Source organism: Tiliqua scincoides, chromosome 1, assembly GCF_035046505.1.
Source record: "Tiliqua scincoides isolate rTilSci1 chromosome 1, rTilSci1.hap2, whole genome shotgun sequence".
Classification (NCBI taxonomy): domain Eukaryota; kingdom Metazoa; phylum Chordata; class Lepidosauria; order Squamata; family Scincidae; genus Tiliqua; species Tiliqua scincoides.
Window position 1 is genome coordinate 137052888 of NC_089821.1, and position 25737 is coordinate 137078624.

General features: G+C 42.3%; 1 protein-coding gene across 1 annotated transcript in view; it reads right to left on the reverse strand.

Moving 5' to 3' along the window:
• The window catches only part of CDC5L (cell division cycle 5 like), a 46746-nt gene that overhangs the window by 16576 nt on the left and 4433 nt on the right, over nt 1–25737 (reverse strand). Inside the window, exons 3-14 of the mRNA XM_066636712.1 lie at nt 25101–25262; nt 24807–24934; nt 23187–23286; nt 21729–21947; nt 16369–16513; nt 15688–15876; nt 14410–14558; nt 13222–13384; nt 10295–10459; nt 6774–6854; nt 3426–3671; nt 2396–2593 (exon numbers count right to left, since the gene is read on the reverse strand). Coding sequence (XP_066492809.1) covers nt 2396–2593; nt 3426–3671; nt 6774–6854; nt 10295–10459; nt 13222–13384; nt 14410–14558; nt 15688–15876; nt 16369–16513; nt 21729–21947; nt 23187–23286; nt 24807–24934; nt 25101–25262 — 1945 coding nt within the window. The remainder of the gene's footprint in view (nt 1–2395; nt 2594–3425; nt 3672–6773; nt 6855–10294; nt 10460–13221; nt 13385–14409; nt 14559–15687; nt 15877–16368; nt 16514–21728; nt 21948–23186; nt 23287–24806; nt 24935–25100; nt 25263–25737) is intronic.

The window sequence follows — 25737 nt, forward strand, 5'->3', positions numbered from 1 at the left end:
TCCATGCACAGGCAAAGCTCTAGGATTTTAGGGTTGTATAATGATGTGGACTAGCACTTGTGGCTCTGCTGACTTGCCCTGCTTAGATGGCACAGTAGTTCATTCAAATTGGTCTCCCAAGGAGAAATGATAGTCAGCATTGTAATAAATTACTCAGTTTTTCACACAAGCATCACTCCCGGATTGGCCTTTTCAGCCACACTAGACGCTGTGCCAGAACCACCTTTCAGAGCGCGATACCATAGTCTTTCGAGACTGAAGGTTGCCAATATATATCACACAAGCAAAAAACACTGATTTCAAAGAAAGAAAGAAAGAAAGAAAGAAAGAAAGAAAGAAAGAAAGAAAGAAAGAAAGAAAGAAAGAAATACTGGGATAATATCTTTTGAAATTAACTGCACAATTTAGAGGCGCGGGATATGAAGAATAATAACGACTTCGGTGAATTGAATTCTTTTGAACTCAGAACAGAATTACGGATGGAAAGAAATAATGATAATGATGCCCCCCCCATTATGTGCTCTGTTCCATTCTTTTTGTTTTGAATTTTGTAATTGATTAAATCTAATATTAATAAAATGACATAATAAAAATATTACAATTGTAATCAGCCTTTTAATCTATGGGTTTCATGACACAGTGAATATCTTCTAAGATACCATTAAGAATGTTTTGAAGAGCTTATTAATAGCTCATATTTCATATCACATGGGCATATTTTATCATATTCTGCAGAGTAACAGCACACTCTGCTGGCCAACACCGAATACAAACCCATTCTCACTGAATACAGAGCTCCGAAGTAGAGAAATAAGGGCCATATCTCCTTCTGTGTGTGGCTATTGTTTGTTTCAGTTATGGCCATGGCACATAATGAATTCTTCAATAAAACATTTGTAAACAAGCTGTGGTCACAAACTGGATAGTCATGGACAATCAGATCTCCCTTTAGATTTGCGCTCCACTTTTCACATTATTGATGGAATACATTCATACAATATCAGCATAGACAATTTGCCTTATAAAATGTGTAACAAATTTGAGATGCATCTACTATAGATGACGAACTTGTATGCTACAGCAGTAATACTTGTATGCTTCTAGGAATCCCCTTCTTATTCTGAAGGGTTTTGATACGATAAAAAATCAATTCTGCAAAGCTTAGACCAATATAGCGTAATGGCTGTGGCTGCAACCTAGAAGATCCAGATTCAAATCCCTGCTGAGATATGAAACTTCCTGGGTAACCTTACACTAGTCACTATCTCAGCCTCACCTAAATCACAGGGTTGTTGTGAGGACAAAAGGAGGGGAGGAACCATGTACACCACAATAGAAGGAGGGGGGGTTATAAAAATCTGAACTATAAATAACTAAACAAACCTGAAATTGATAGAAGTATATTTGGATGATCTTTTAAGGGTCTCAAAATCTATATTCAATACCTAATGCCCCAATACATGTACACAGGTGAAATTAACTTCATCTGCCCAGCTATCAACAGATGAAATACACCAGCAAACACCAAGAAGAGAGTGAAAAATGTGAAAGAATACTGCAATTCCCAAAAATTGCAACTTCCCAATTTTACGGTGGTACTATTTTTCCAATTTAATCGAACAGACAACAATAATTCAGAGGAAAATGCATTACTAGTTCTTTGAAAATCAAATCAGTGAGTAACTATACTATCATAGTAACACTTCTTCAACAATGGAGATAAAGTGCAAGAGAAATGGTAGATTAAGGACACAATCCTATCCTATGCTGGAACAGGCAAGCCAGGAAGCTTGTGCTGTATCCAGCGCAGGATAGGGACCAAAAGCGGCTCAGCCAGAGGCTAGTTTAAAACTTCCCCTTACCTCTGGAAAAGGCGCCCTTTCCCCTATGGGTCTCCGCAGACTTGCGCCACCTCTTGAGGTGGCACAAGTCAGAAGAGAGTGGAGCAGCTTCAAGCCACTTCGATCTCCCCGCAAACGCGGGTTGGGATCCGGCATAACTGCGGGATCCCAGCCCCACCTCCAGCTCCCCACCCGCCCGCCCCTGGGGCCGCCCACCACCCACCCTCCACCCACCCAGGAATGCCTCACCCTGCCTCTTCCCTGCCCACCTCAGAGCCTTGTGTCGGCCCTAGCCAACTCTCGAGGAGGCGCAAACATGCTTTACGGCACGTTTGTGACCCTCCTAGGTCGGCGCAAGGGACTTGCACCGGCCCAAGCCCAGGTCGGAATTGCGTCCTAAGTCTGTTTTCTTCTAATACTTCTGAAGCAAAATGTTAGTTTGTAGACAAAGACATCTTTCATTTCAACTCTCCCATTAATTATTCCTGTAATTTTACACAAGGATAACTAATAGCTGCAACAGAATCAGGAGTGAAAAACACAGTTATACTAACCTCTAGTCTCTTCTCCAGTGACTCAATTCGGTCTTTTTTACTGGCCAAGTTAGCTCGTGTGTAGCGATTCTGCCCAGGGAGGAATAATACCTGGCTGTAACATTCTTCCCATACTTGGCTGTAAGCTTCACTGGACAGTTCTCCATGCCCCATTCCTTGCTTCACCACTTCCATTTCTTGGGCCAAGAGTTCTTCAGACTGTTTGAAACAAGGGTTTAATTGCAACTTAATTTTTTTTTGCACTTGAACTATCAAACTATGGACATATAATTAGTATGGAAAAGTAAAAAAAATCCCATACTCCTTGTGGTGATTCTTTCCCAGAATTCACGCATACTTTTGTTGTGCCTAATACACATAAGAACATAAGAACAGCCCCACTGGATCAGGCCCCAGGCCCATCTAGTCCAGCTTCCTGTATCTCACAGCGGCCCACCAAATGCCCCAGGGAGCACACCAGATAACAAGAGACAACAAGAGATAACAAGATACCTCATCCTGGTGCCCTCCCCTGCGACACAAAGCGACTTCATTAGCTTCCTGTCTCCCCAACTGCCGCTTTTTAAAAGCAGTCTTTAGTATCTATTCATATAGACATTTCCCTTGGGGAGACAATTTTTCAATTGTCTCCATTTTACATGTGTATTCTGGTCTAATTCAACACGTTATGGAATTGTAGACAAATATGAGGGGATAAGCAAACTTCAACATATTTGTTCAGTAGAACGTTGGTTCGCCCATAATTGGGAACCATGTAGATCAACATCACAAGACAATTATATTTGTTCCTCTCAAGTTATAGTTTATTGGACTCTATGCAGCCTTTGGCATTCATATTTACCCCATCTCCAGTATGCTCCCCCTCTCCCTGCCTGAGAGTCCATATCAAGGGATTAGCTCCTCAACCTTGGATCAGAAGTTTCTAGTATTAGCAGTAAATATGTTCCATCCCTTGGGAGCTGAAGAGGTCACCTTGCAAATGCTATATAGTAGTAAAAGACAGATGCCAGTATGCAAATATAACATATACCTTTCTGAGATCTTCTTTATTGAACTTCTCATAAGGACTGTGTTCAAGATAAGCAATGTGCTCCGCGTTACTGGTTCCAAAACCTGGGACTTTCCCCTTTTTGCCTCCTGGGAGCTCGCCATAAGGGTGATGCACAAGGTCAAAGTGTAGCATGGTAATCATTTCTTTCTTAATCAGCTCTTCACTCTTCTGTAAATCTGTTAGAGGAGGCTCTACATTTAAAGGTCTCAGAATTGTTTCGTTTACCTAAGCCAAAAAGTTTAAAGAAAAAAAAAAAGCAACACATCAATTTAAGACAGGGGTGTCCAATCTTTTTGGCAAGAGGGCCACAGCATCTGTCTAACACTTGGTCAGGGGCCAGGAAAAAAAAATTGATTTACATTTCAAATTTGAATAAATTTACATAATTTAACATAAATGAATATATTAGAGATGGAACATATAAATGAATGACGGTCTTGCAATAGTTTAAGTCCTATAAAGGCCTTGTACAAAGCAAGGCTGGACTTTCCTTCACTGCCGCTGCTGCATCACAGACATGAAACAGCAAGCAATATAAAAAACACCTGAATTAGAAAGAAACAATCTATTATATTATGCTTCAAATAAATGAAAAATAATAAGTATGGACATCTGTCATCTTGGAACATGAACCTATTTCTAAATCAGTTTAGAAATCCTTTCAAATAAATAATGAGACTCAAAATGGATCTGGGAAATTTATATCCTGCAATTAGTTCAATAATAAAGACTTTCAGAATTTTACAGCTTTCACAGGACCAAAAAATGTATAAATAGCCAGCACATAGCCCTCCAAAACATGAGTAGCCCAATCCTAACATGCCCTGGAGCAAGCAGGCCACCTGGCCTGCGCTGCATCTAAAGCAGGGCTGGGTCAGGTTGCAGCGCAACTTGGAGTGAAGGGAATGTATTACCCTTACTTTGAGTCTCGCAGTAGTAGCCCTATGGGGCTACTCAGTTCTGTGCCACCTAAAGAGGAGAGATGGTGCAGATCCAAGTGGCCCAGTATAAGGATGGGCCACCCAGGAGGGAGGATTCAGCATAATTGCCGATCCTGGCTCCACCCATGACCTGGGTCCGGTCCTCCCACTGACCCACCCTCCCTCCCCCTGCACTGGAATGCCCTCAGAACACTCTCCTCCTACTCTCCCCAGACCCCAGTGCCAGCCTGTCTTGGCACTTTTACGACATTTCCAGGCCAGTGCAAGGGACTTGCACCGGCCCAAAAGTGCATCTGGATTGTGCTCTAAGAGTTCATGACAGGTCAATCTATTGATCAAATTTATAAAGCATTAAATACCAAAGATGCAGAATTTTTAAAAACTTCTCTAGGCTAACTGCTATTAAACTCTTTCTAATACCATCCACAAGCTGTAATCAAGTACCATCAGGAATTATCATCCTCAAATTTTCTTTCAATTTCCCCTACAGGCAACTGATATTTCAGACTGTCTGAAAGATAAATACAGGCGTGCCCCCTTATTCATGGGGGTTCAATTTCAGAACCCCCTACAGATAGCTGAAACCGTGGATACAGGCAAACTCCTGCCCCAAGGTCCGGGAGGCCGACCCCCCAGAGATGAGGGAAGCTCTGCTCCCCTTGTCTCCAGAGTCTGAGCTCAGCAAATGCTGGGATGTCCGTCGCCAGTCTCTGCAGTGCTCAGACCGAATTCTACAACTGGAAAAACACAACTTACGGTTTCTCTGTGAAACCAGAAGTGACGTTTTTAATGCTGTTAGGAGGCTTGGGGAAGTCCTGGATGGGGGAGCTTGGGCGCGCACCCACGCGGGAGAGCCAAGACCCAATCTGTGGATAACTGAGAGCCCGATCCTGTGGTCTGTGCCGCGCCTCCGTGGAACGGGCTACAGTTGCAAATGTGCCATAAGGTACGTTTGCAGGAATTACCACTGGGCTCCTGCCGTAGCTGGGTTAGCTCTGGCCGGCGCTGAGCCAGTGCGCGGCGGGTGCCTGGGTTCCGCAGCCTGGTGGTCTCTGTGACTGCCGGGCTGCGGAATGGGAGATGGGGGCGTGGCCGGGGGCGTGGGGGAGGTGTGTTGGGGCGGGGGAGAGGCGGATCCGCAGAGCTGAGCTCTGCAGGATCCAGGGCACTCAGGCAGGGTTGCTCGCTCTACACGAGCGCCTTCACTTTAGCAGCGACCAGTTGTCACTAAAGTGAGTAATCCCATTGTGGGACTGCTTCCTTTACTCGGGGGAAGGGCACGAATGTCCCCTTCTCCAGAAAAGCCTCCTGCTGTAGCGCGGGAGGCACTGGATCCGGCGGGAGCCCTCCGTGAAGCCGCCGGGTCCCGCAGCTCCAGGCAGCTCAGGACTGGGCTGCCCATCCACAGATACAGGATCTACATATTTGGATCCCCCCGTATAAAGCTTATTCACTAGCCCTTTATTAACTGGGAAAACCAATTTCTCTACTTTTGACAGAGATCTGCTTTCCATTTTTTTTTTAAAATCAAGACCATGCCTAATCTAGAAAAAATGAAAAAGCTAAGAGTGCAGTATATGGACTCCTCTAAAATGGAGAATTACAGAATGTTAAGAGTCAAAAGGAACCTTGAAAGTCCTCTAGTCCAACCCTCTGCTCAGTGAAGGAAAGTGTTACAGCACCCTGACAGGTAGACATCCAGCTTCTGCTAGAAAACCTCTAGTGAGGGAGAACTTGTTACTGACTACAAAACTTGTTCAAACATAATTGTTACTCACTCATCACCATTTATATTTGTATTTTGTGTTTTGAGTGTTGCATTCTATCAATGTGCACTCAAGAGTTCAAATACTCACTTTTCGGACACAATCCTAACCAACTTTCCAGCACTGACATAAGGGCAATGCAACTCTGAGCTAAGGGAATGAACATTGCCTTGCCTTGAGGAGGCTTCCATGACTGCCCCCCAACTGCAGGATGCAGCACATGCCTCACTGTCACAGCTATGCTAGTGCTGGTTGGTTAGCATTGTGCCCTTAGTAGTTCTCATAATTTGACAGAATATAAGAAATAAATGAGTTTATTTTAACTTACTGTTTTTACTAAGGTGAACAAGATCAGGTGACCAACTAGATTTCCAGGAGGTGGAAAGCTTCTGAGTGGGGAGCAAGGAATAGGGAGCCAGGGTCTCAACCTACCTGCTAACAAATTCTAGTAGCACACATGCCAGTTTCTTCACACCTCAGATGGCTATATTAGACCTTCAGTTGCTGAATCCTGTCCTACAGCTTATGATAATATATGATTTTAAATATTTACTAACGGACAACAAGCATTCTTTCATTTTAAACATATTTTATCTTTTCGTAATTAGAAAAAGCCTTACTTCAGAGGGTCTTGGCAGATCTTTCTGAACCGCTTTGTGCATCCGCTTTAGTGCCTTGACACGCTCCATTTCTCGAATGGCCTAGAAAGACATTGAAAATGTTGGTTCAAATGCTACAAAATAGTTTTATGTCCCTCATCAACAACTAAGACAATTCTAAGGTCACAGGGCTTCTGCAGCAGAAAAGATTGTATTGACAGAAAGCAAATGACTAAAAAGAGATTAATTTGAGGGACCAAACAGATAATTAACACAGCATTTCTCAAAGTGTGTTCCTAGGAGTCCTGGGGCTCCCTGAGACCCCTTTAGAGGCTCCATGAGCCCACCACAAGTGGCAGCCATTTGCTTGACACTGCGCCACTCTGTGCATGCACAGATAATCTGGGGCTCATGGAGAGTCTGCATACACACCGGTGAAGCTCCCTGAGATACTGTTTACAACTGTAAAAGGACTCCTGTTCCATATACTATCCAATGCCAAATTGTGAACTGTGGCTCCCTGAGGAGCTGCAGAAACCAGCCAGAGCAGCCACAGAATTCTCATGAAAAACCTGCCATCCTCTACAACGTATAGGATTGTAGTCCTAATGGGGAACTGGGGCCAATTGCCCAGCAGGTCAAGGGAGCCACCAGTTGAAAGAGTTTGGGAACCACTGTCCAATGCCAGGCAGAACACTTTGCCTAAAACAGTGGTTTCCAACAATTAGGAGGTGGTGGACCCCTGAGATAAAAATGGAAATGGTGCAGACCACATGCAATCAGGGCCTCCAAGAGGAAATTTATCAAGGGGTTCAATGTTTCTTTTGGGCCCCTTCTTAAAGGGGGAGGGGGTGAAACAGGGTGTGGGAGGGTGCTAAGTACATCAGCAGCTAGGTACAGTAATACAGAAAACCAAACCCCTAAGTCTCTAAAAAAATTTTAAATACAGAAAATAATTACAGAAAATTAGATCATATTTAGTCTCACCCTAGAATGGAAAGTGTCCTGTGTGCACCAAAACATACTTCTGCAGCAGCTGCAGTTCCACAGCTGTGTCACTGATATGCTCCTTCAGGGTAACCAGATCACAAGCCAAAGAGCTACTGTAGCAGCTCAGTTTCTTCTCAGATTTGACAGTGTTCAGGAGTGTCATGTATGCATTCGTTGGTACAGCACATATGGCTTGCGGCAGCTGCCATATACCCAGTATCCCAAGTGGGCAGCAAATCCAGGTAAGATTAGAAAATATAAGAACCAAGGAAATTTCTGGTCCTCCTTTAGTTCCTTGGCCCCCTTTTTGATCCTAGGCCAAGGTACAAATTAATCCCGTGCCCCCTCTCATGTGTCCTGCATGCAACCCTCACCCCGTCACACAATAAATACAATTAAATTTGTAATAATTACAGATTTATCAGATGTATTTTTTATAGTGTAAATCTGTGGGTTGCTGCTTTAGCTGCTGGCAGCAGGCAGTTCATTTTCTGCCCTCACTGGGGTCCACTGGGGAGCACACTGAAAGTGATCAAAAGCAGTATTTCCCCCCCCCCCCAAGACTTTGCAGACCACTTCTCAGGGTCTCGAGGACCACCTGTGGTCCCAGGACCAGATTGGGAACCAATGGCCTAAAAAAGGGGTGCCCAAACCCCAGCCCTGGGGCCACATGTGGCCCTCAAGGCCTCTCAATGTGGCCCTCGGGGAGCCCACAGTCTCCAATGAGCCTCTGGCCCTCCGGAGATTTGTTAGAGCCCACACTGGCCCAATGCAACTGCTATCAGCGTGAGAACAACTGTTTGACCTCTAGCGTGAGCTGTGGGATGAGGGCTCCCTCCACTGCTTGCTGTTTCATGTCTGTGATGCCGTAGCAGCAGCAAAGGAAAGGCCAGCCTTGCTTTGTGCAAGGCCTTTTATATGTCTTGAGCTATTGCAAGACCTTCATTCATTCATATAAGTTAATCTTTAATATATTCATTTATGTATATTTATGTAAATGTATTCAAATTTTAAATGTAAATTCGTTTTTTTTTTCCGCAGCTCCTGACACAGTGTCAGAGAGATGATGTGGCCCTCCTGCCAAAAACTTTGGACACCCCTGGCCTAAAAGAAGAGATCAGTTACATTGCAGGGATGTACATGCAGAGCAAGTCAAGCCATCCACTACAAGAAAGAGACAAAAAATATTCTCAGTTCTCTTATAAGGTACCTGCCAGACTATGAGCAGGAACACACACACTCTCCCCCAAGTTGTTACAACTTGTTACATCAAGGATACAGACCTTAATAAGCAAGCAACTTCTCCATCTCAAGAACCACAGTTTAATGATACGCATTTTATCCTGTTTATCCCTCCTAACTGGATAAGGAGACATCTTTGAAATGCTGGCTCTCTTAAAAATTAACAGGGGGACAGCAATTGTTCCTGTTTCTCCCAAGATAGTCTTTTTCAGGGGCTGCCTGCTGGTTTATCTCTTATACCTTTTAAAAAAAATTTTTTAACAGATTGAGCTCTTCTAGCAAAAAATTCAATTTTTTTCTGATATGGGCAGCCAATCTATGAATTACGTTTTGTTGAAAAAGGGCATAAGTATAATATTTTCCTTTACTCTTCTCCTTGTCTCATGTTCTACCTATTCCTGAAAGCTTCACAATTTTAAACTTTTCAGTCAGTCTCACTTCTCTTAATGCTGTTGGCTTAACCACTCTGACGCTCCAGAGGACATGGGTAGCCTCAGACCCAATACATATATGTAGAAGAGGAACTTGGGAAGACCTTAGAATTACAATTTGTGTTCAACTAAAACTGTAAGAGGAGTCTTTAGATGTTAGATGGTATAGGATAGGGGTCTCCAAACTTTTCAGCCAGAGGGCCACATCAAATATCTGGCACTGTGTCGAGAGCTAGAAAAAATATAGAATTTAAATATAAAATTTAAATAAATACATTGGAGATGGAACTTAGTTGAATGAATAAATGAATGAAAGGGCTCAAATTTCCAGGATTTCTCCAAGAACCAACTCACAAGTCAGAAATAAAGCAAACATTTAAATGGATCCCCCCATCTCTTCCCAAGCAGCTTAGGTAAATATATAGGAATAAGTATCTCAGAACCAGCACATCACAAGAAACACCCAGAGCGTGTTCTGAGGGCTGGGGAGGTCTTTAAAAGGCATTTTGAGAGCTGAAGAAGCTGTGTGCAGTCTCCCTGACTCTCAGAACACACTACAGGTGTGCCCAGAGCACTTCTCTGGTCATTTTTAGTTGAATGGGCCAGCAATCAGGGGACCAGAGATGGGCTGCAGGCCGCATCTGGCTCCTAGGCCGAGGTTTGGAGACCCCTGGTATAGGACAGTAGGTTGTTGGTGCATATCAGTGGAGCAATTTCAGACCCTTTAAATGGAGAAACTGGCTACTTGTGGTTTGTGATGTATCCTTTTCATTTCTGTTACTCCATGAGCATTTCTCACTTTAGTTATATTTACCCATCACGACAGCATGAAATTCAAATGCAATAGAGCATCATATTCTTTCACAAACACACGTTTACCTGCTTGCGAGCATCCACTTCAGCTGCGTCTTCTATGTATGCATCATCAGCGCTGTGATCTTCTAGCTCCTTCTCTGCATTTTCTGGTAGGACAATTTCAAAGTCATTCTTTGGAGCAGGAAGGCCCATTAGCCCAAGTCGCAAATTTTCACGAGATTCTCTTTCCTGTGAAATGTTAAAATAGTTTAATAAATGAAATACCAAGTAGATATTCATTTTCCAAATCATCAGTACAAAAAAATAATTTTAGCTTCCAGTCAGCCTCATGATTTCAACTGTCTGTGGACCAATTTTCACAATCGCAACCATAAACCATTGCATCTGTCATTTTCCTTTTTAGTGTCAGGCCTTCACCCACCTCTGAATCAGATCACAAGAAGAGGGGGCCCAACTGTAGAGCAAGCAGATGAGGGTCCAAAAGACCAGAAACAGTAAAGGTGGACACAACAGCTAGAGCTAAGTGCCAAACTGGTTAGAGAACAAGCAGAAGGGTCACAGGCAGAAGGCAGGTGAAAAAAGATGGGTAGTCAACAAGTTTATGTAGTCAACAAGTTATTCCACTGATTGATATTCCTCATACCAAGGAAACAAGCCAAGAGCAACTGCTATATGTGGGGTGGCTAAATCGCAGCTCATAAGTGTCATGTGGCTCTTTAACATATAATATGTGGCTTGTGGAAATAGGTTGGATGAGCTCTTCTTCTCATCACAATTAATATAAAAAGGTAAATACAAATTTTTCAAGCTTTATAATTATTTACTGCATATAAACTTAAAACCCATTGAATTAAAACACAAGGTTAACGTTCATGATGAGTAAATATATTTAATAATTAGAATGTGATTTTTTTGGTAATAATAAAATAAAAACATACAACACCACTATCTATACTTCTCGTTTCTGTAAAAAAAACTCAAAATAAAATAAAATAAAACCATTTTCTAACATCTAACTGACTGCATAATAGCAGAGAATGCATCTGCTGACACTATACCACCTATACACCTATCTGGCAGACTTTTAAAGCTATTATAATTTATAACTGTAATTTATAAAAATGCAACCTTAAAACACACCACCACTTTTGACACTTTTTCCTAGGGGAAAAAACAAAATCTGTGAAAAAAATAAAAAGGTTTAAGAACACCTCTATTAATAACTTAAGTGCTTCTTACATATTGAGGCTCTCAAACACCACTCTTTTGGCTCTCAAATATTGGAAGTTTATCATATGTGGCTCTTACATTGAACAAGTTTGGTCATGCCCGTTAAATGTGGTCACACAATCTCCACTGGTTTCTAAAGTTATCTGTGCTAAAGAACTGCACTACTAGTTCCAGGCCGTACGCAGGTGGGGCTACAGCATAGAACAGGTCCCTTACTCCATCTGCCTGGGAACCGCTGTGATAGTTCAGGAGTAAAATATCTGGGCCCTGCTTTCAGAAACACCTGGAGCCTTTTATACACAGACTGAGAATCAATCATGAGACGACTCAACCAACAAACTAACCCCAATCTACGTACACACACACAAAACAGAGAGCTCTTGAGGAGCATTTTTCAATGCTCATGCTGGAATTTGGGCAAGGTGCCACAGACGTTGCTGCTGACTGCTTCTTTGCTTACTAAGGTCACACATGATGGTGACTACCTAACTGTGTACAAGGAAAAGACCAGGACTGCTTGAATGAAAAAGTAATAATCTCCAGACATGTATATTGGGGAAGGGGCACCACTTTGTGATCCTGACCCCAGGCGGCACAGGGGCCGGGATTGCCATTGCTCCAAGGCCTGTTAAATTCTTCTTTGTAAAGAGAAAATGTTCTTAGAAGATACTGAATGTACAAAATGAGAATACTGAGAAAGACTGCAGGGGAGACTCTCTCCCCTTGGACTGAAAGTTTCCTATTCAGTGGGGACTAGTTACATTCAGAAATACTTCAGGTGGTTTTAAAATCAGCTTTCTTACAAAATTAAACATACTTTGAAGGAAAGATTGCTTTCCTTCTCTTGCAGTTTGTGTATGATGGACTTGATTTAAAACTGGATATATTATAAACACAGATATACTACCTGTAGTACCATGCTGTACTACTGGATCATGAACATGTTCCTATGACCTGTATCTCAGACAGTGAATTTGACCTCTGTAAACAGTGTGGAAAATGGCCAGAAGAGGTACAAATCATTTCTCATTCCAAGTTCTTGCCTGCATTTCTACCGAACCAGAAGTAAAAACATTAACCTACTCTTTCATAATATCAACATATTTTATACTCCCTATCTCTTATGACAGCTGATAACTGTAACAGCAGAAGAGAACAGGATAGTTACATAGCCTGCTAGCTGTCTTATGTTCCAGCCTATGCGGACTTTAAGCTATATCCCAAATCCTCCTTTTCCCACAGACCTCCTTGTCACTACCTCAACCCCCTTTTCTTTTCCCAACCACAGACAGAAGTAGAATCATCTTTCTCATGAAAAAATAGATATGACTTGAGAGGTCTATGACTGGATCTCCCAAAATGGTTTTTTTCAAAGCAAAATTTTATAGCAGTGGCAGAGGCTTCTAACATTGATCAGAGTAGTAGTGCTGTTTTGCCTCTTTTCCAAATCTAAATCACTCCTGAAGGGATCCATATTTTTACACAGCAGGGCTAACAGCCCATCCCCAGCACCACCACTCTGATGAAAATCAGTGCCCCTGCCAACCCACAGCTGCTTTAATGCTTAACAAAAGTGGTGGGGGGGGAGGGGAATACAATTACTAACTGTCTGCTTCACATCTATTTAGGGCTACAGTTATACTTTCACAAAGGTTCAAACTATTTTCTGCTTAACTTGTTAAGAAACTTCATCCTTTTTTGAAAATCCAGGTTTACACTATAAACCAAAGTTAGAGAAGTTAAGATCATTTGTCACTGACCATGTGTTTTGTATACGATGGGTCACTATAATCTGCCATGCCCTCTTCAGGATTAATGTTCAGTTTATCACGCAGTGGAGTTCTACCTGGTGTCACTCCTACTACTGGCTTTGGGGTCATTCCCCCATGAGGAGTCAGTCCTTCAGCTCCATGAGAGGGAGTCCTAGAAAAAAATTGCATTTGCTGAACCATACAACCATACAATTGCATACAACCAAATAAGGCAGCACAAATCTTATGTACATCTTTAAAGATAATTTATGTAGCTGGCAGAATCTCTACCCAAATCTACCTGTATTCAGTTTTGAGTCAGCATCTCATCCAATTTTGAATTTCAGCAACTACAAAATATATGGGAATGCAGAAGAGAAAACTCAGCTACAGAGAATTACGATCAAGTGTCTACTAAATAAGCAAGCATTGTATTTGGGGAAAAAACCACCTGATAAAAATAAGAGTTGGCAATGATAAATGCCAAGGGCATTTACGGCAATGGTACAGATCTCAACCACTACCACAGAACAGCAGCAGAAAAAGCAGAGGGAAGCTTTGCGCTATCTTCCATCTTACCTGCCAACACAGAAGGCAGCATACTGGGAAATGTGGGATAACAGTAAGGACTGAACAAAGAACCCAATTCATCACAGGAAAATAAATGAAAACCCAAAGTGAGCAGTGTTGCATAGTAAGCTGTAGACTAATTCACTCTGTGAATAAGAAATAACTGCTACAAATGGGAACAGGGCAGTAATTTCACCAGACATTTTACTCATCACTTAACTACATGGTTCGAAGAAGTGCCCCAGTTCAGACATTTCACTTTATGTTTCATCTTTCCACAAAACGCGACAACTTTCAGTAACCTCATTGTAACTATTAATTGTTACAATCAGAAGGACAGTGGGAGCTGTGGAGATGACAATCTGCAGGGCCTCAAGTTTCCAAACAGAACATCCAAGCACCTTCATATGAATGGAGGCAGTCTTTAAGATATCCTTTAAAAATAGCCTGTTTAAAGAAGAATCTATTTCACATTCTACTACCAACTTGGTGGTGGTGTAAGAATTATACTGACAGTCTTGTTATTGTTGGAGAACCAAAGTAACTCTTAGGAAATCTTTTTAAGTAAAGAAAAGCTGAAGTGCATTTTTGCCCTTACTGACTGTACACCCAACTAGTTTGACTTACCTGAACGGGGTGGAAAGCACAGTATTTGGAGTCTGAACAACTTGTCTCTGAGGTGTCACACCAGAGAAGTCACTTTCATGGAGGGGAGTATTCAGACCACCTTTCAAGGGAGTGTCAACGTTTGTAAGAGCCATCAAATTCTGAGCTTCCTGTATAACAAACAAGACACACACAGCATAACCATTATTTTCAAAGTAACTCTAGCAGAGTTTTAAGAAATCTGATGTCATGATTAAAAACATTCAGCATTTTCTGACATTTCACATTTATTTCTTTCACAAAGTAAGGCAATCCCTGGGGCAACCTGGGATGTGGGCTGCCCTAACCATAAGACAAACAACATGAACATGGCTCATCTTGGTCAAAAAGAAAACATATGAAGCTGTCATATATAGACCACTAGTCAATCTAGCTCAGCATTATTTACACTGACTGACAGATTTCTCGGGTTTCTGGCAAGGGTCTTCCCTATCCTTCTGGGAAATGCCAGGGAGTGAACCTGGGACATCCTGTATGCAAAACAGGGCACTACCATTGAAGAATAACTGTCTCCCTCTCTCCTCCCATCCCAGAGTTACACTAGCCATCTACCCTTTCTCTCCCATCCTCTCTGTGCTTCAATCAGAGCAGAGTAACTGCTGCTATTACGGTCCATGCAATGCTCCAAGCAGTGTGTGGGTGGCCATTCCTACTAGAGTTACAATCCTATAGTGCTTTCCTGGGAGTAAGTCCCATTCAATCCAATGAAACTTACTTCTGAGTAGACATGCCTCGAATTGCACTGTAAGTCACAACAACCTGTCCAGGCAAATGTTTATTCAGCCTTCACTTAATACCAGGCTGAACACATCAAAAACAATGTGTGGATGGAGGCATAAAGATCCATAGCAGGGGTCTCTAAACTTTATGGCTGAAGGGTCGCATCAAATATTTGGAACAGTGACGAGGGCCAGGAAAAAAAAATTAAATATAAAATTTAAGTAAATACAGAGATGGAACTTAGAAATGAATGGGCTCAAATGTCAAGGATTTCTCCAAGCACCAACACAGCCCAATAAATAAAGCACACGCTTAAATGGACCCCATTCCCCCACCCCACAAGCACAACTCTGGTTGTGTTTGGTCAACTGGGCCAGAGGTTCTAAGGAGATCAGAGGCTGGCCGCGGGCCGGACAGAGGCTTACCTCGGGCCGCATCTGGCCCCCGGGCCTGGCTTTGGAGACCCCTGATCTATAGGATAAGGATAAAATACAACTTTATTTTATAGTTAAACTTTACCTGTAGGATCCTGTCCTGTGCTGCTGGGGTTTTGGGCGTTCGAAGGGCAATGCTGTTGTTGGTTACATTATATTCTGACAAGAGCGTGCTGGAAGCTGAGTTTGTGATGCCAGATTCTTCCGCTGTCTGACGTGCAATCTCACTTGCTTGGCCAACTTTCACTACCTCTTCAAGCTCTGTATCTGAAATCTTAAAACAGGAGAGAATTTCATTAACTGCATTGTGCATTACAGGTTCCTAAGGAATGAAGGACCACCCAATAATGAAAAGTCCAACTCTGACATCATAAACACTGAAAGGTTCAGAACCTAAGTAGGCCTAGCTTCATGGCACAAAATACAACGATCAAGCCAAACTAGCTTAGCCAAATGGTAAGTCTGCCGCTGCTTTGCAGTACAATGTCTGTTTCCAGCAGTCCCCTGGACTGGCAGAGCAATAAACTTCTAAGAAATGCTACAATGAAGGACTCTGAAACTGCAGTGAAAAAGAGGTGGCAAGGCATTATGCATCAGGAAAAACGTAAGGAGAAAGATGCTTGAATAAACATCTGAAGCTTCATTCCAAAGCTGCCTTATGAAAGCACATCACATGTACTCTCTGCAGTGATATAAACACAGGAGAAGCCAGATTTGCACCAACCAACCCTCAACTATCAAGTTGTGTCTTCAACAAGCAACTCACCTGAGGAGCAGGAAGCACCAGCTTACTTCTTTTTTTAGTGAACTCTGACACACCACTAGTCTGGAGAATGGCTGAAGGCAAATCAGATTCCTTTTTCCGTTTCAGTTGTTGTTTGTCTTTCTTTCGCTCTCTTCCTTCCTTTTCTCTGTTAAAACACAAAATCTCAATTACACAACAATTAACAGAGCTCAATAATTAGTTTGGAAAGAGATGGAAGATCTTGCTTACTGCAATCTAGAAAGCATTTTTGGACCCAAACAGATACAGAAACCCTGTGCAAGTCTCCGCAATTCAGATGGGTGTTACAGCAATGGCCAGTGACACTATCAGCAGTAACCTGCTCTCAGCTGTCAGCCAAAAAGCCACAAGTGGAGAAGCAGGGTCAGGGCTGGTTTCAGCTCTTCAAAAGCCCCCTACGAAGGGAAAGGGGGTAGAGTGAACTGGAGTTGAAAAATTGAGTAAATGAGGCAGAAAGAAGACACAGATATAAGAAATTAGAGGAGGAAAACAGAAGGAATGAGACAAGAGAAGAGTGAGCCCAAGAAAGAAGGGTAAGGAAGACTAGCTAGAGTCCAGGGGAAGTGAATGGAAATGGGAAGAGAAACCCACTATGGCAAACTAAGGTTTGGAACACTGGCATTCCTGGGGGGAGGGATGTCAGGAAGGGAAATGCCCTGGCACTGCAACTCATGCCACCTCCCACTGCCACATTATTGCCCACCCCCCAGAGCCCTTCTGAGGGCCAGGGAAGCCTCGCAGGGCGTCCTCTAGCCCTCCGAAAGCCTTGAGGCTTCCAGAGGGTTGTTAAATATCACTTCCGACAGAAACTAGAAGTAATGTTTAAAGACCCTCCGGAGGCTTCAGAAGGTTTTCAGAGGGCTAGAGGACGCCACATAAGGCTGTAGATATGACTAATAAGTGAGGGACAGCAGTTCGGGGGGGGGTGGCATTCTGTGATCCTGGTCCAGATGGCACATGGGCCAGGACTGCAACTGGCTTGGAAAGAGGCAGACAGTTCTGGCCCAGCTTTACTCTGGCTTCCCCTTGCACAGAGGGACCTACAACCCATTCCTGGGCAGGATTTATCGACCATAACAAGAAAGTTACATTAATCAAGGAATTCATCAAGGCATTAATCACCTCTACTGCTCATATATTTAGTTTTGACCTTGGTGTTCTAGCTAGCCAAGAAGGACAAGGATCAAGTGCACAAGTAGCTAGCCAAATACTAGTGTTCCAAGAACCCTGCCCATGTCAAGTTTAACAAGCTGAAACATATCCAACAAAATCTGGCAAGCAGATGCTCCAAGAATGATAAAGGTGTGCATTAAGGAGTCCAAGTTGGAATGGACATAAGAAAGTTTGTCACATGCATTTCTTGGACTATTAGACACAAATTCCTGCTACAGGAAGTGTATTTTATCAGGACTGTTTTTTTCTTTTCCTCCATTTACAAAATCCAAGTGCTCCTTCAGCCATTGCTCTATTTTGATTACATCATTTACTTTCCAGTGTTCTGTAATTATGTGCAAGTACATAATTACAGGTGTTGTCCACTCCATGCAGAGTTTATTCTTATCAGTTTATTTATTTTTCATTATTTTTACACCATGCTTCCTCCAAGGAGCTCAGGGTGGAGTACAGTCCCACTGGATCAGGCCATAGGCCCATCTAGTCCAGCTTCCTGTATCTCACAGCGGCCCCACCAAATGCCCCAGGGAGCACACCAGATTACAAGAGACCTGCATCCTGGTGCCCTCCCTTGCATCTGGCATTCTGACATAGCCCATTTCTAAAATCAGGAGGTTGCACATACACATCATGACTTGTAACCCACAATGGATTTTTCCTCCAGAAACTTGTCCAAACCCCTTTTAAAGGCATCCAGGCCAGATGCCATCACCACATCCTGTGGCAAGGAGTTCCACAGACCAACCACACGCTGAGTAAAAAAATATTTTCTTTTGTCTGTCCTAACTCTCCCAACACTCAGTTTTAGTGGATGTTCCCTGGTTCTGGTGTTATGTGAGATTGTGTTATGTGAGAGTGTAAAGAGCATCTCTCTATCCACTTTATCCTTCCCATACATAATTTTGTATGTCTCAATCATGTCCCCCCTCAAGTGTCTCTTTTGTAGGCTGAACAGGCCCAAACGCCGTAGACCTTCCTCATAAGGAAGGTGCCCCAGCCCAGTAATCATCTTAGTCACTCTCTTTTGCACCTTTTCCATTTCCAGTATGTCCTTTTTGAGATGTGGCGACCAGAACTGGACACAATACTCCAGGTGTGGCCTTACCATCGATTTGTACAACAGCATTATAATATTAGCCGTTTTGTTCTCAATACCTTTTCTAACGATCCCAAGCATAGAATTAGATTTCTTCACTGCCAATGCACATTGGGTCGACACTTTCATTGACCTGTCCACCACCACCCCAAGATCTCTCTCCTGATCTGCCACAGACAGCTCAGAACCCATCAGCCTATACGTGAAGTTTTGATTTTTTGCCCCAATGTGCATGACTTTACACTTACTGACATTGAAACGCATCTGCCAGTTCGTTGCCCATTCTGCCAGTTTGGAGAGCTCCTTCTGGAGCTCCTCAAAATCACTTCTGGTCTTCACCACTCAGAAAGGTTTGGTGTCGTCTGCAAATGTAGCCACCTCACTGCTCACCCCTGTCTCCAAGTCATTTATGAAGAGGTTGAAAAGCACCGGTCCCAGGACAGATCCTTGGGGCACACCGCTTTTCACTTCTCTCCATTGTGAAAATTGCCCATTGACACTCTCTGTTTTCTGGTCTTCAACCAGTTCTCAATCCACAAGAGGACCTGCCCTCTAAATCCCTGACTATGGAGTTTTTTCAGCAGCCTTTAGTTACGGACCGTGTCAAACGCCTTCTGAAAGTCCAGATATATAATGTCCATGCCTGCTGACCTTTTCAAAGAATTCTGTAAGGTTTCTGAGGCAAGACTTACCCTTACAGAAGCCATGCTGATCCTCCCTCAGCAAGTCTTGTTCGTCTATGTGTTTTGAGATTCTATCTTTGATGAGGCATTCCACCATCTTACTCGGTATAACTTCATTCTTCAATTCCTTAATAACTCTTGGGTGGATGCCATCAGGGCCCGGTGACTTATTGATCTTTAATTTATCAATGAGGTCTGAAACATCTCTTTTAACCTCTATCTGACTTAATTCCTTGGTCAGGAGGGGCTGTTCGGGCAGTGGTATCTGCCCGAGGTCTTCTGCCGTGAAGACAGATGCAAAGAACTCATTTAATTTATCTGCCATCTCTAAGTCTCCTTTTATTTACCCTTTCCCTCCCTCATCATCCAGAGGGCCAACTGCTTCTCTGGCGGGTTTCCTGCTTCTAACATATTTGATGAACCTTTTATTATTCCCCTTAATGCTACTGGCCATGTGTTCCTCATAGTCTCTCTTGGTCTCCCGTAGCACCGTCTTACATTTCTTTTGCCACTTTTTATTCTCCTCATTAGGGCAAGACTTCCATTTACGAAAGGAAGCTTTCTTGCCCTTTACGGCCTCTTTAACTTGGCTCGTTAGCCATGCGGGCACCCTCCTAGACTTAGTGGAGCCCTACTTCCTCTGTGGCATACACTTCCGCTGGGCCTCTATTACTGTTGTTTTAAGCAGCCTCCAAGCACTCTGGAGAGATTGGACTCTTTTTACCTTCCCTTTCAACCTAACCAGCCTCCTCATTTGAGGGAAGTCCACTCGTCGGAAGTCAAGGGTTTTTGTGAGAGATTTGCCTGGTATTCTTTCCCCGACCTGCATGTCAAAACGGATCGCAGCATGATCACTGTTCCCCAACGGCTCCGTAACACTGACATTTCTAACCAGGTCCTGAGTACTATTAAATCCAGAGTCACCTGTCCTCTGGTGGGCTCCATGACTAGCTGCTCTAAGGCACAGTCATTTAGCATGTCAAGGAATCCGGTCTCCTTTTTGTGACCAGAACACAAATTGACCCAGTCAATATGAGGATAATTGAAAACATGAAGATTCCCCTCCTTTTTTCTTCACAATAACCCTGTGAGCTAGGTGAAGCTGACAGATGGTGACTGCCCTAAGGTAACCCAGGAAGCTTCATGACTGAGCAGGGATTTGAACCTGGATCTTCCAGGTCTAAGTCCAACTCCCAAACCACTACTATCTGAATGTCTTGGTTATTTTCTTTAGAAAGTCCACGCACGATAGTGATACCTGCCAGTATGAAACAACTGAGACAGTATGTATTACGTTTGCCGTGGGCAAAAACCACACTGATAAAAAATTTCCACATCTCTTAAGAAGTACACAGAATAGCTCTGAAACATACATGCAAGTTAGGTCATTACATTTACATCAACTATCTTCAAACATTATAAAAACTATTTTATTTGGGAACTAAGGGGTTCTTTTACGTTTTATCAGACTTATAGGCATTCTGTAAAGCAACATGGTTTTTTGCATGTCTAAGAAGTAAGAAATTAGACTGCATACATTTTATTTGAAAATCCATGCTCAGGACAAGAAAGTCAAATAAATTAATAAAATAGATTCATTGCAAGATTTTAATTTTTTTTTCTCCCTATAAGAACTGGGAAAGTGGAGGTGGTGGTGGTGGAAGGGAGTTATGAAAAGAGTAAAGAGGAGAAAAACTAGCAAACAGATGCAGAGGTGCCCAGGACACCAAGGCTACCACCTTGACCAGTCCATCCTTTGACTTCTGCATATTCATTAGATACTGTCTATATATTTTAATGATTTTTCCTCCAATAAATGACAAATAGAAACAGGTTGTATACTTAGGGAAAATTCATAGAACATATTTACAGGTCCAGCCTATTTATACACGGATTTTTTATACCTGGATTTGACTCAACAGGAATGGCCACTGCAAATGAGAAGGAATGAGCTGATCCCTGGAGAAGGGGAAAAATGCACTCCTTTAAAATCAGTTTAAAAAACTGAACAGTCCTTTAACAACAGCCTCCTTAACGAGAAGGCGAGAAGGCAGCTGGCTGACCATCAATCCTTCTCTCTCCAGCAGCCCCTCCCTTCTCCCTGAGCACGTGAAAGAAAACTTTGCATTGGTGAAGAGAGGGGTCGGAGGGAGCGGGGGGTCGAACCCATGCGAATAATGAGGCTCAACCTGTATTTATTTGGGGCATTTCGGTGCACTTCTTCCGCCCACATAGAGTCATCAAAGCAGTTTACAAAAAAATAATTCATTGAGCTTAACATACCACAACAAAAACACAGCTGGCAATATTACACAAACTTTTGCTTTGCACTTCTTTTGCAAAAAATACTAAGCATTCGAACAGAATCTTTAAATCAAGATCCAACTTACGATCTCAGTTCCCCATCTAAGTCTTGTTGCCTTAGCTTCCTAAAAGCTGCATCCAGTGCCTGGTAATTTTCTTCTGATGTGTCATAAAAACCAGGAGCCGGCTTCTTCTCAAATGGGATTTCAGCATTGTAGTCTACTCCTCTTTTCTTTTTCCGCTTCTTCTGAATCTCAATTCCTGCAGCTCGGAGTTCCCTCCTCTTTTGAAGAGCAGCAAGACGTCTAAGAAAGTGCAATAAATTATAAATTCAAATCTGAAAAATCCAATTATAAATCCAAATCTAAAATGAATGTTACTGCCCACAAAATAGACACAACTTTTGAAGGAGATGGCAATTGTGGTTTTCTGTATAAAACATTAGCACTATTCACTGTAAAAATGTCACTTCTACACAAGCATTCCAGGACCAGAACAAGACATCGATTTTGAGACAGACCCATATGAATTCAAAAGGTTCTAATACAATATTTCAAGTTTGTGCTTAGTTTTACTACCAAATGCCACTACAAGTACAAAGGTTGGGTGGGATAGGCTTCCAGCCAATAAAACTGTTTTGTGAAACTCATTAAATGAATTTGTCTTCTTATCCAGAGTGTGACTGATTTCAGAGGAATTACTCCTACTCTCCAAACATGTCAATTTGACTAGTCAAACTGGAAATTTCTTCTTGTGATAAAACAAACATAGAAGAATCCCTGAAAACTTCAGAAATTATTATGACTGGCCTATGTTTTGGAAATAAGATGAACTCTTCCTTATTTATTATACTTGACTTTCAACCTTCCAGTGCACTGAAGCATTTTATCCTCAAAAAACTGTGAGAGAACCTGGTTGGGCTGATACTCTCTCACCCCAGGCCATCCCATAAGCTTGACTGCGAATACAGATTTAAACTTGGGTTTCCAATACCTAAACTCAACATCAGCTTCAGTGACTTGGATCTGGCACTTTTTTTAACAAATGAAGAAAACAAAGGGAATGGAAAATAAAGAAGGAAACACTGCATTGTTCTGTTAAGATTCCCTTCGGGGAGAAAGGCGGGGTAAAAATAAAGTTATTATTATTATTATTATTATTATTATTATTATTAAGATTCATGAGCTTTTCCCCCAAATGTTACTACAGTTTTTAAATTTTTGCCCCAATTGGTTATGCTTTGAATATGAACAACTACCAACAAGCAAATCAACTGTAAACATTATTATTATTGTTACTACTATTAAGAATATTTATATACCGCTTTTCAAACAAAAGTATTTTCCAAAACAATGTCATAGCTGTATCGGGTGAGGGAGCAGTGCGTGGCTATATTCAAATCAATTTGGGATTGCAAGGAATGAAACTCACCACTATCTTATCACACCGTTGTAACATTTTTCTACAATAAAATTGGATCTGGGAAACCTTGGCAATGAATGACAAGAATGATAAAAAAATACCAAGAGATAAGCTATGCCTACCTAGCTTCTTCTAACTGCTTCTCTCTTGCTTTCCTTTTGGCTTTCTTCCCCTGAGTGTTAGCCAAACGAGCACGAGCTTCAGAAAGCATCTCAAGTTCATCTGTAGAGAGAATGTAAATGCACAACATTTAAAGCTGGTAGCATGAAACAGGTAAGACCAAAAATTTTATTTCACCAACATGTAAAAAAAACCACACTACTGCAGTAGCAGAACTTTTTAAGACAAAGTCTTAACACAAACGTCTTACTAGAGACAAAGAGACAAAGTCTTAACACAAAATCACAAACGTCACTCACTAGAGACAAGAAAGCAGCGGAAGGCAACGCAGACACTCGTCTATAAGCCAATCTCACAGATAAGTCGAGGGCAGGTCTTGAGCCCCAAATCATGGAATTTTCTATGACCCCGGATAAGTCGGGGGTTAAACTTGAGGGGGGGGGGGTGGTCTGACTATAATTTTGTCTGATTTTACCTGAAGCCAGATCCTGAAAAATAACCTTCCAGTAATTGTTACCTAAAAACTGTACAGTTTCTAATTAATTGAAAATACAATAAAAGATCATAAGATGCATCTTTGTTCATTAATTTTTAAAATTCTGATCTTCACAACAGTTGTTGTGTCAGAGTAAGCGCCTGTAAACAACATACCAGTAGAACCATTAGTCAAATCCTTCTTTAAGGTGCCCGGTGTGTTAAGCCACAGGCTCTACATAGAACATGCAACATAAAACATGTAATTGGGAGTGTGCAATTCAGTTCACAGCAGGGAGACAAGCAACAAGGACTGAGCATGAGCAAGCACAGCTGCACACAGTTGCAACCCTATTGAGTCAGAAGCAGACCCACTGCTTTCCATGGGTGTTTCTTAAGTAACGGTGCATTGCAGCCTGGGACTTCGTTTTAGAGGGAAATGAGGATCACATCCTGGAGTGTTAAAAACCAGACCCCTAAACTTGGGGGGCGGGGTGGAATTCTTTGCAAATGACTTCCCAGGAATGTTCTGAGGCAGCAGCAAAAGAAAAGGAGGCATTTCCCTTCTTCTCCAAACTGGACGGGAGACAAAGGGGCTTCTGAGAATTGTGGGGAGGCTTTGCGGGAGTATGTGCTGCACTTCAATAGCAGCAGCCCTTACAGACTACAATTCCCAGAAGCGCTTTCACTTCTCTTCCTGTCTGGAGAAGAGGCTAAAATGGCTGCCTCTGAATACCGTAATTACTGGTAAAAATTCTCCTTTTTTCCACCTGCTTCTCAGCCCATTTCCATGCCTTCCTTCACCAGACAGCTGCTGAGCCTCCATAAGCTTCCCAGAAGATTCTACTTGATTTACTGCATTGACTTGGGTATAAGTCGACCCAGGATCTCAGGCTCTATTTTTAGGCATAAATTTTTCAACCTATAGGCAAGTATATACGGTGAGTTATGACCTGGGAAAAAAGAAGCATTCAGCACCACTGAGGGGGATAAGACTAACATTCATTTATGAAAAAAATGAACTGCATACCAACTGGTTAGGAATTAAAAGCAAGGCACAACAGAATAGGTAACCTGATTATAATCAATCAATTAATCAATTGATTAAGGAAAAGAGTGTCACATCATAACAAGTGTTTTGAGCATACCCTCATCCATATCAATAGGATCTGGCCTGGCTGGCTTGGTTTCTGGATTTGGGTCAATTTCTCCAGGTTTAAGCTTTCGAGGATCATCAGCAGTTTCTTCCTCATTGTCTCTCTGAGCAGCCTTATCACTGAAATGAATTATAGCAAAAGATAACAGTGACGCCTATGCAAAATATTGAAACAAAAGTAACAGATACACATCTCCTAATGCTGACCAGAAGCGCCAGTTGTTTTCAGTATGTCAGAGCTTTGTAAAAAGAAGTTGTGCTTTCATTACAGAACACAATTACTTACAGCAGAAATTCATAATGCTCCAAGCACTGTGCAGCTGTTCTTCCAATGATTGGTGCAATAGTCCTCCACTGTGTTGGCATAAGCTTGGCCAAATGCAATAATTTCTCTTCCTCTTCCCGTGACCATTCTGTTTTCTTGATGCTCGGATCTAGCCACTCGTACCTTATATAAAGTGAGGAAGACAAGGTAAGTTTTTTTCACCCCAAAATATTCTTAACATTAAACCACCAATAACTCTACAGCATTATACAGATTTCACAGCAGCATTTGTAGATCCTCCTGTCTATATTCCCACTAATACAGGGTCACAACACCATCTCTGGACGCTAGGTGATGACATCACTACCAAACCACTAGGTTGCCAAGCTTCACAGCTGGGCACCATACCACTGACACCTGAAATAAAATATCTGAAAGGGAACCTGTGCACAAACAAGTGACAACACCTGAGGCAAAAAAGGCAAAAGTTCTGATGTGGGACATCAGAAACTGTGCAACTGCATATATGAAACAGGGCACTAAGAGGCTACTTGCCAAACTCAAACTGTAACCAAATTCAAACTACAATGTGATTTGCTCTAAGCTTCCCTTCTCAACTTGAAACAAATGACTTAGGTACTCTTGAGGGCCAATTCAT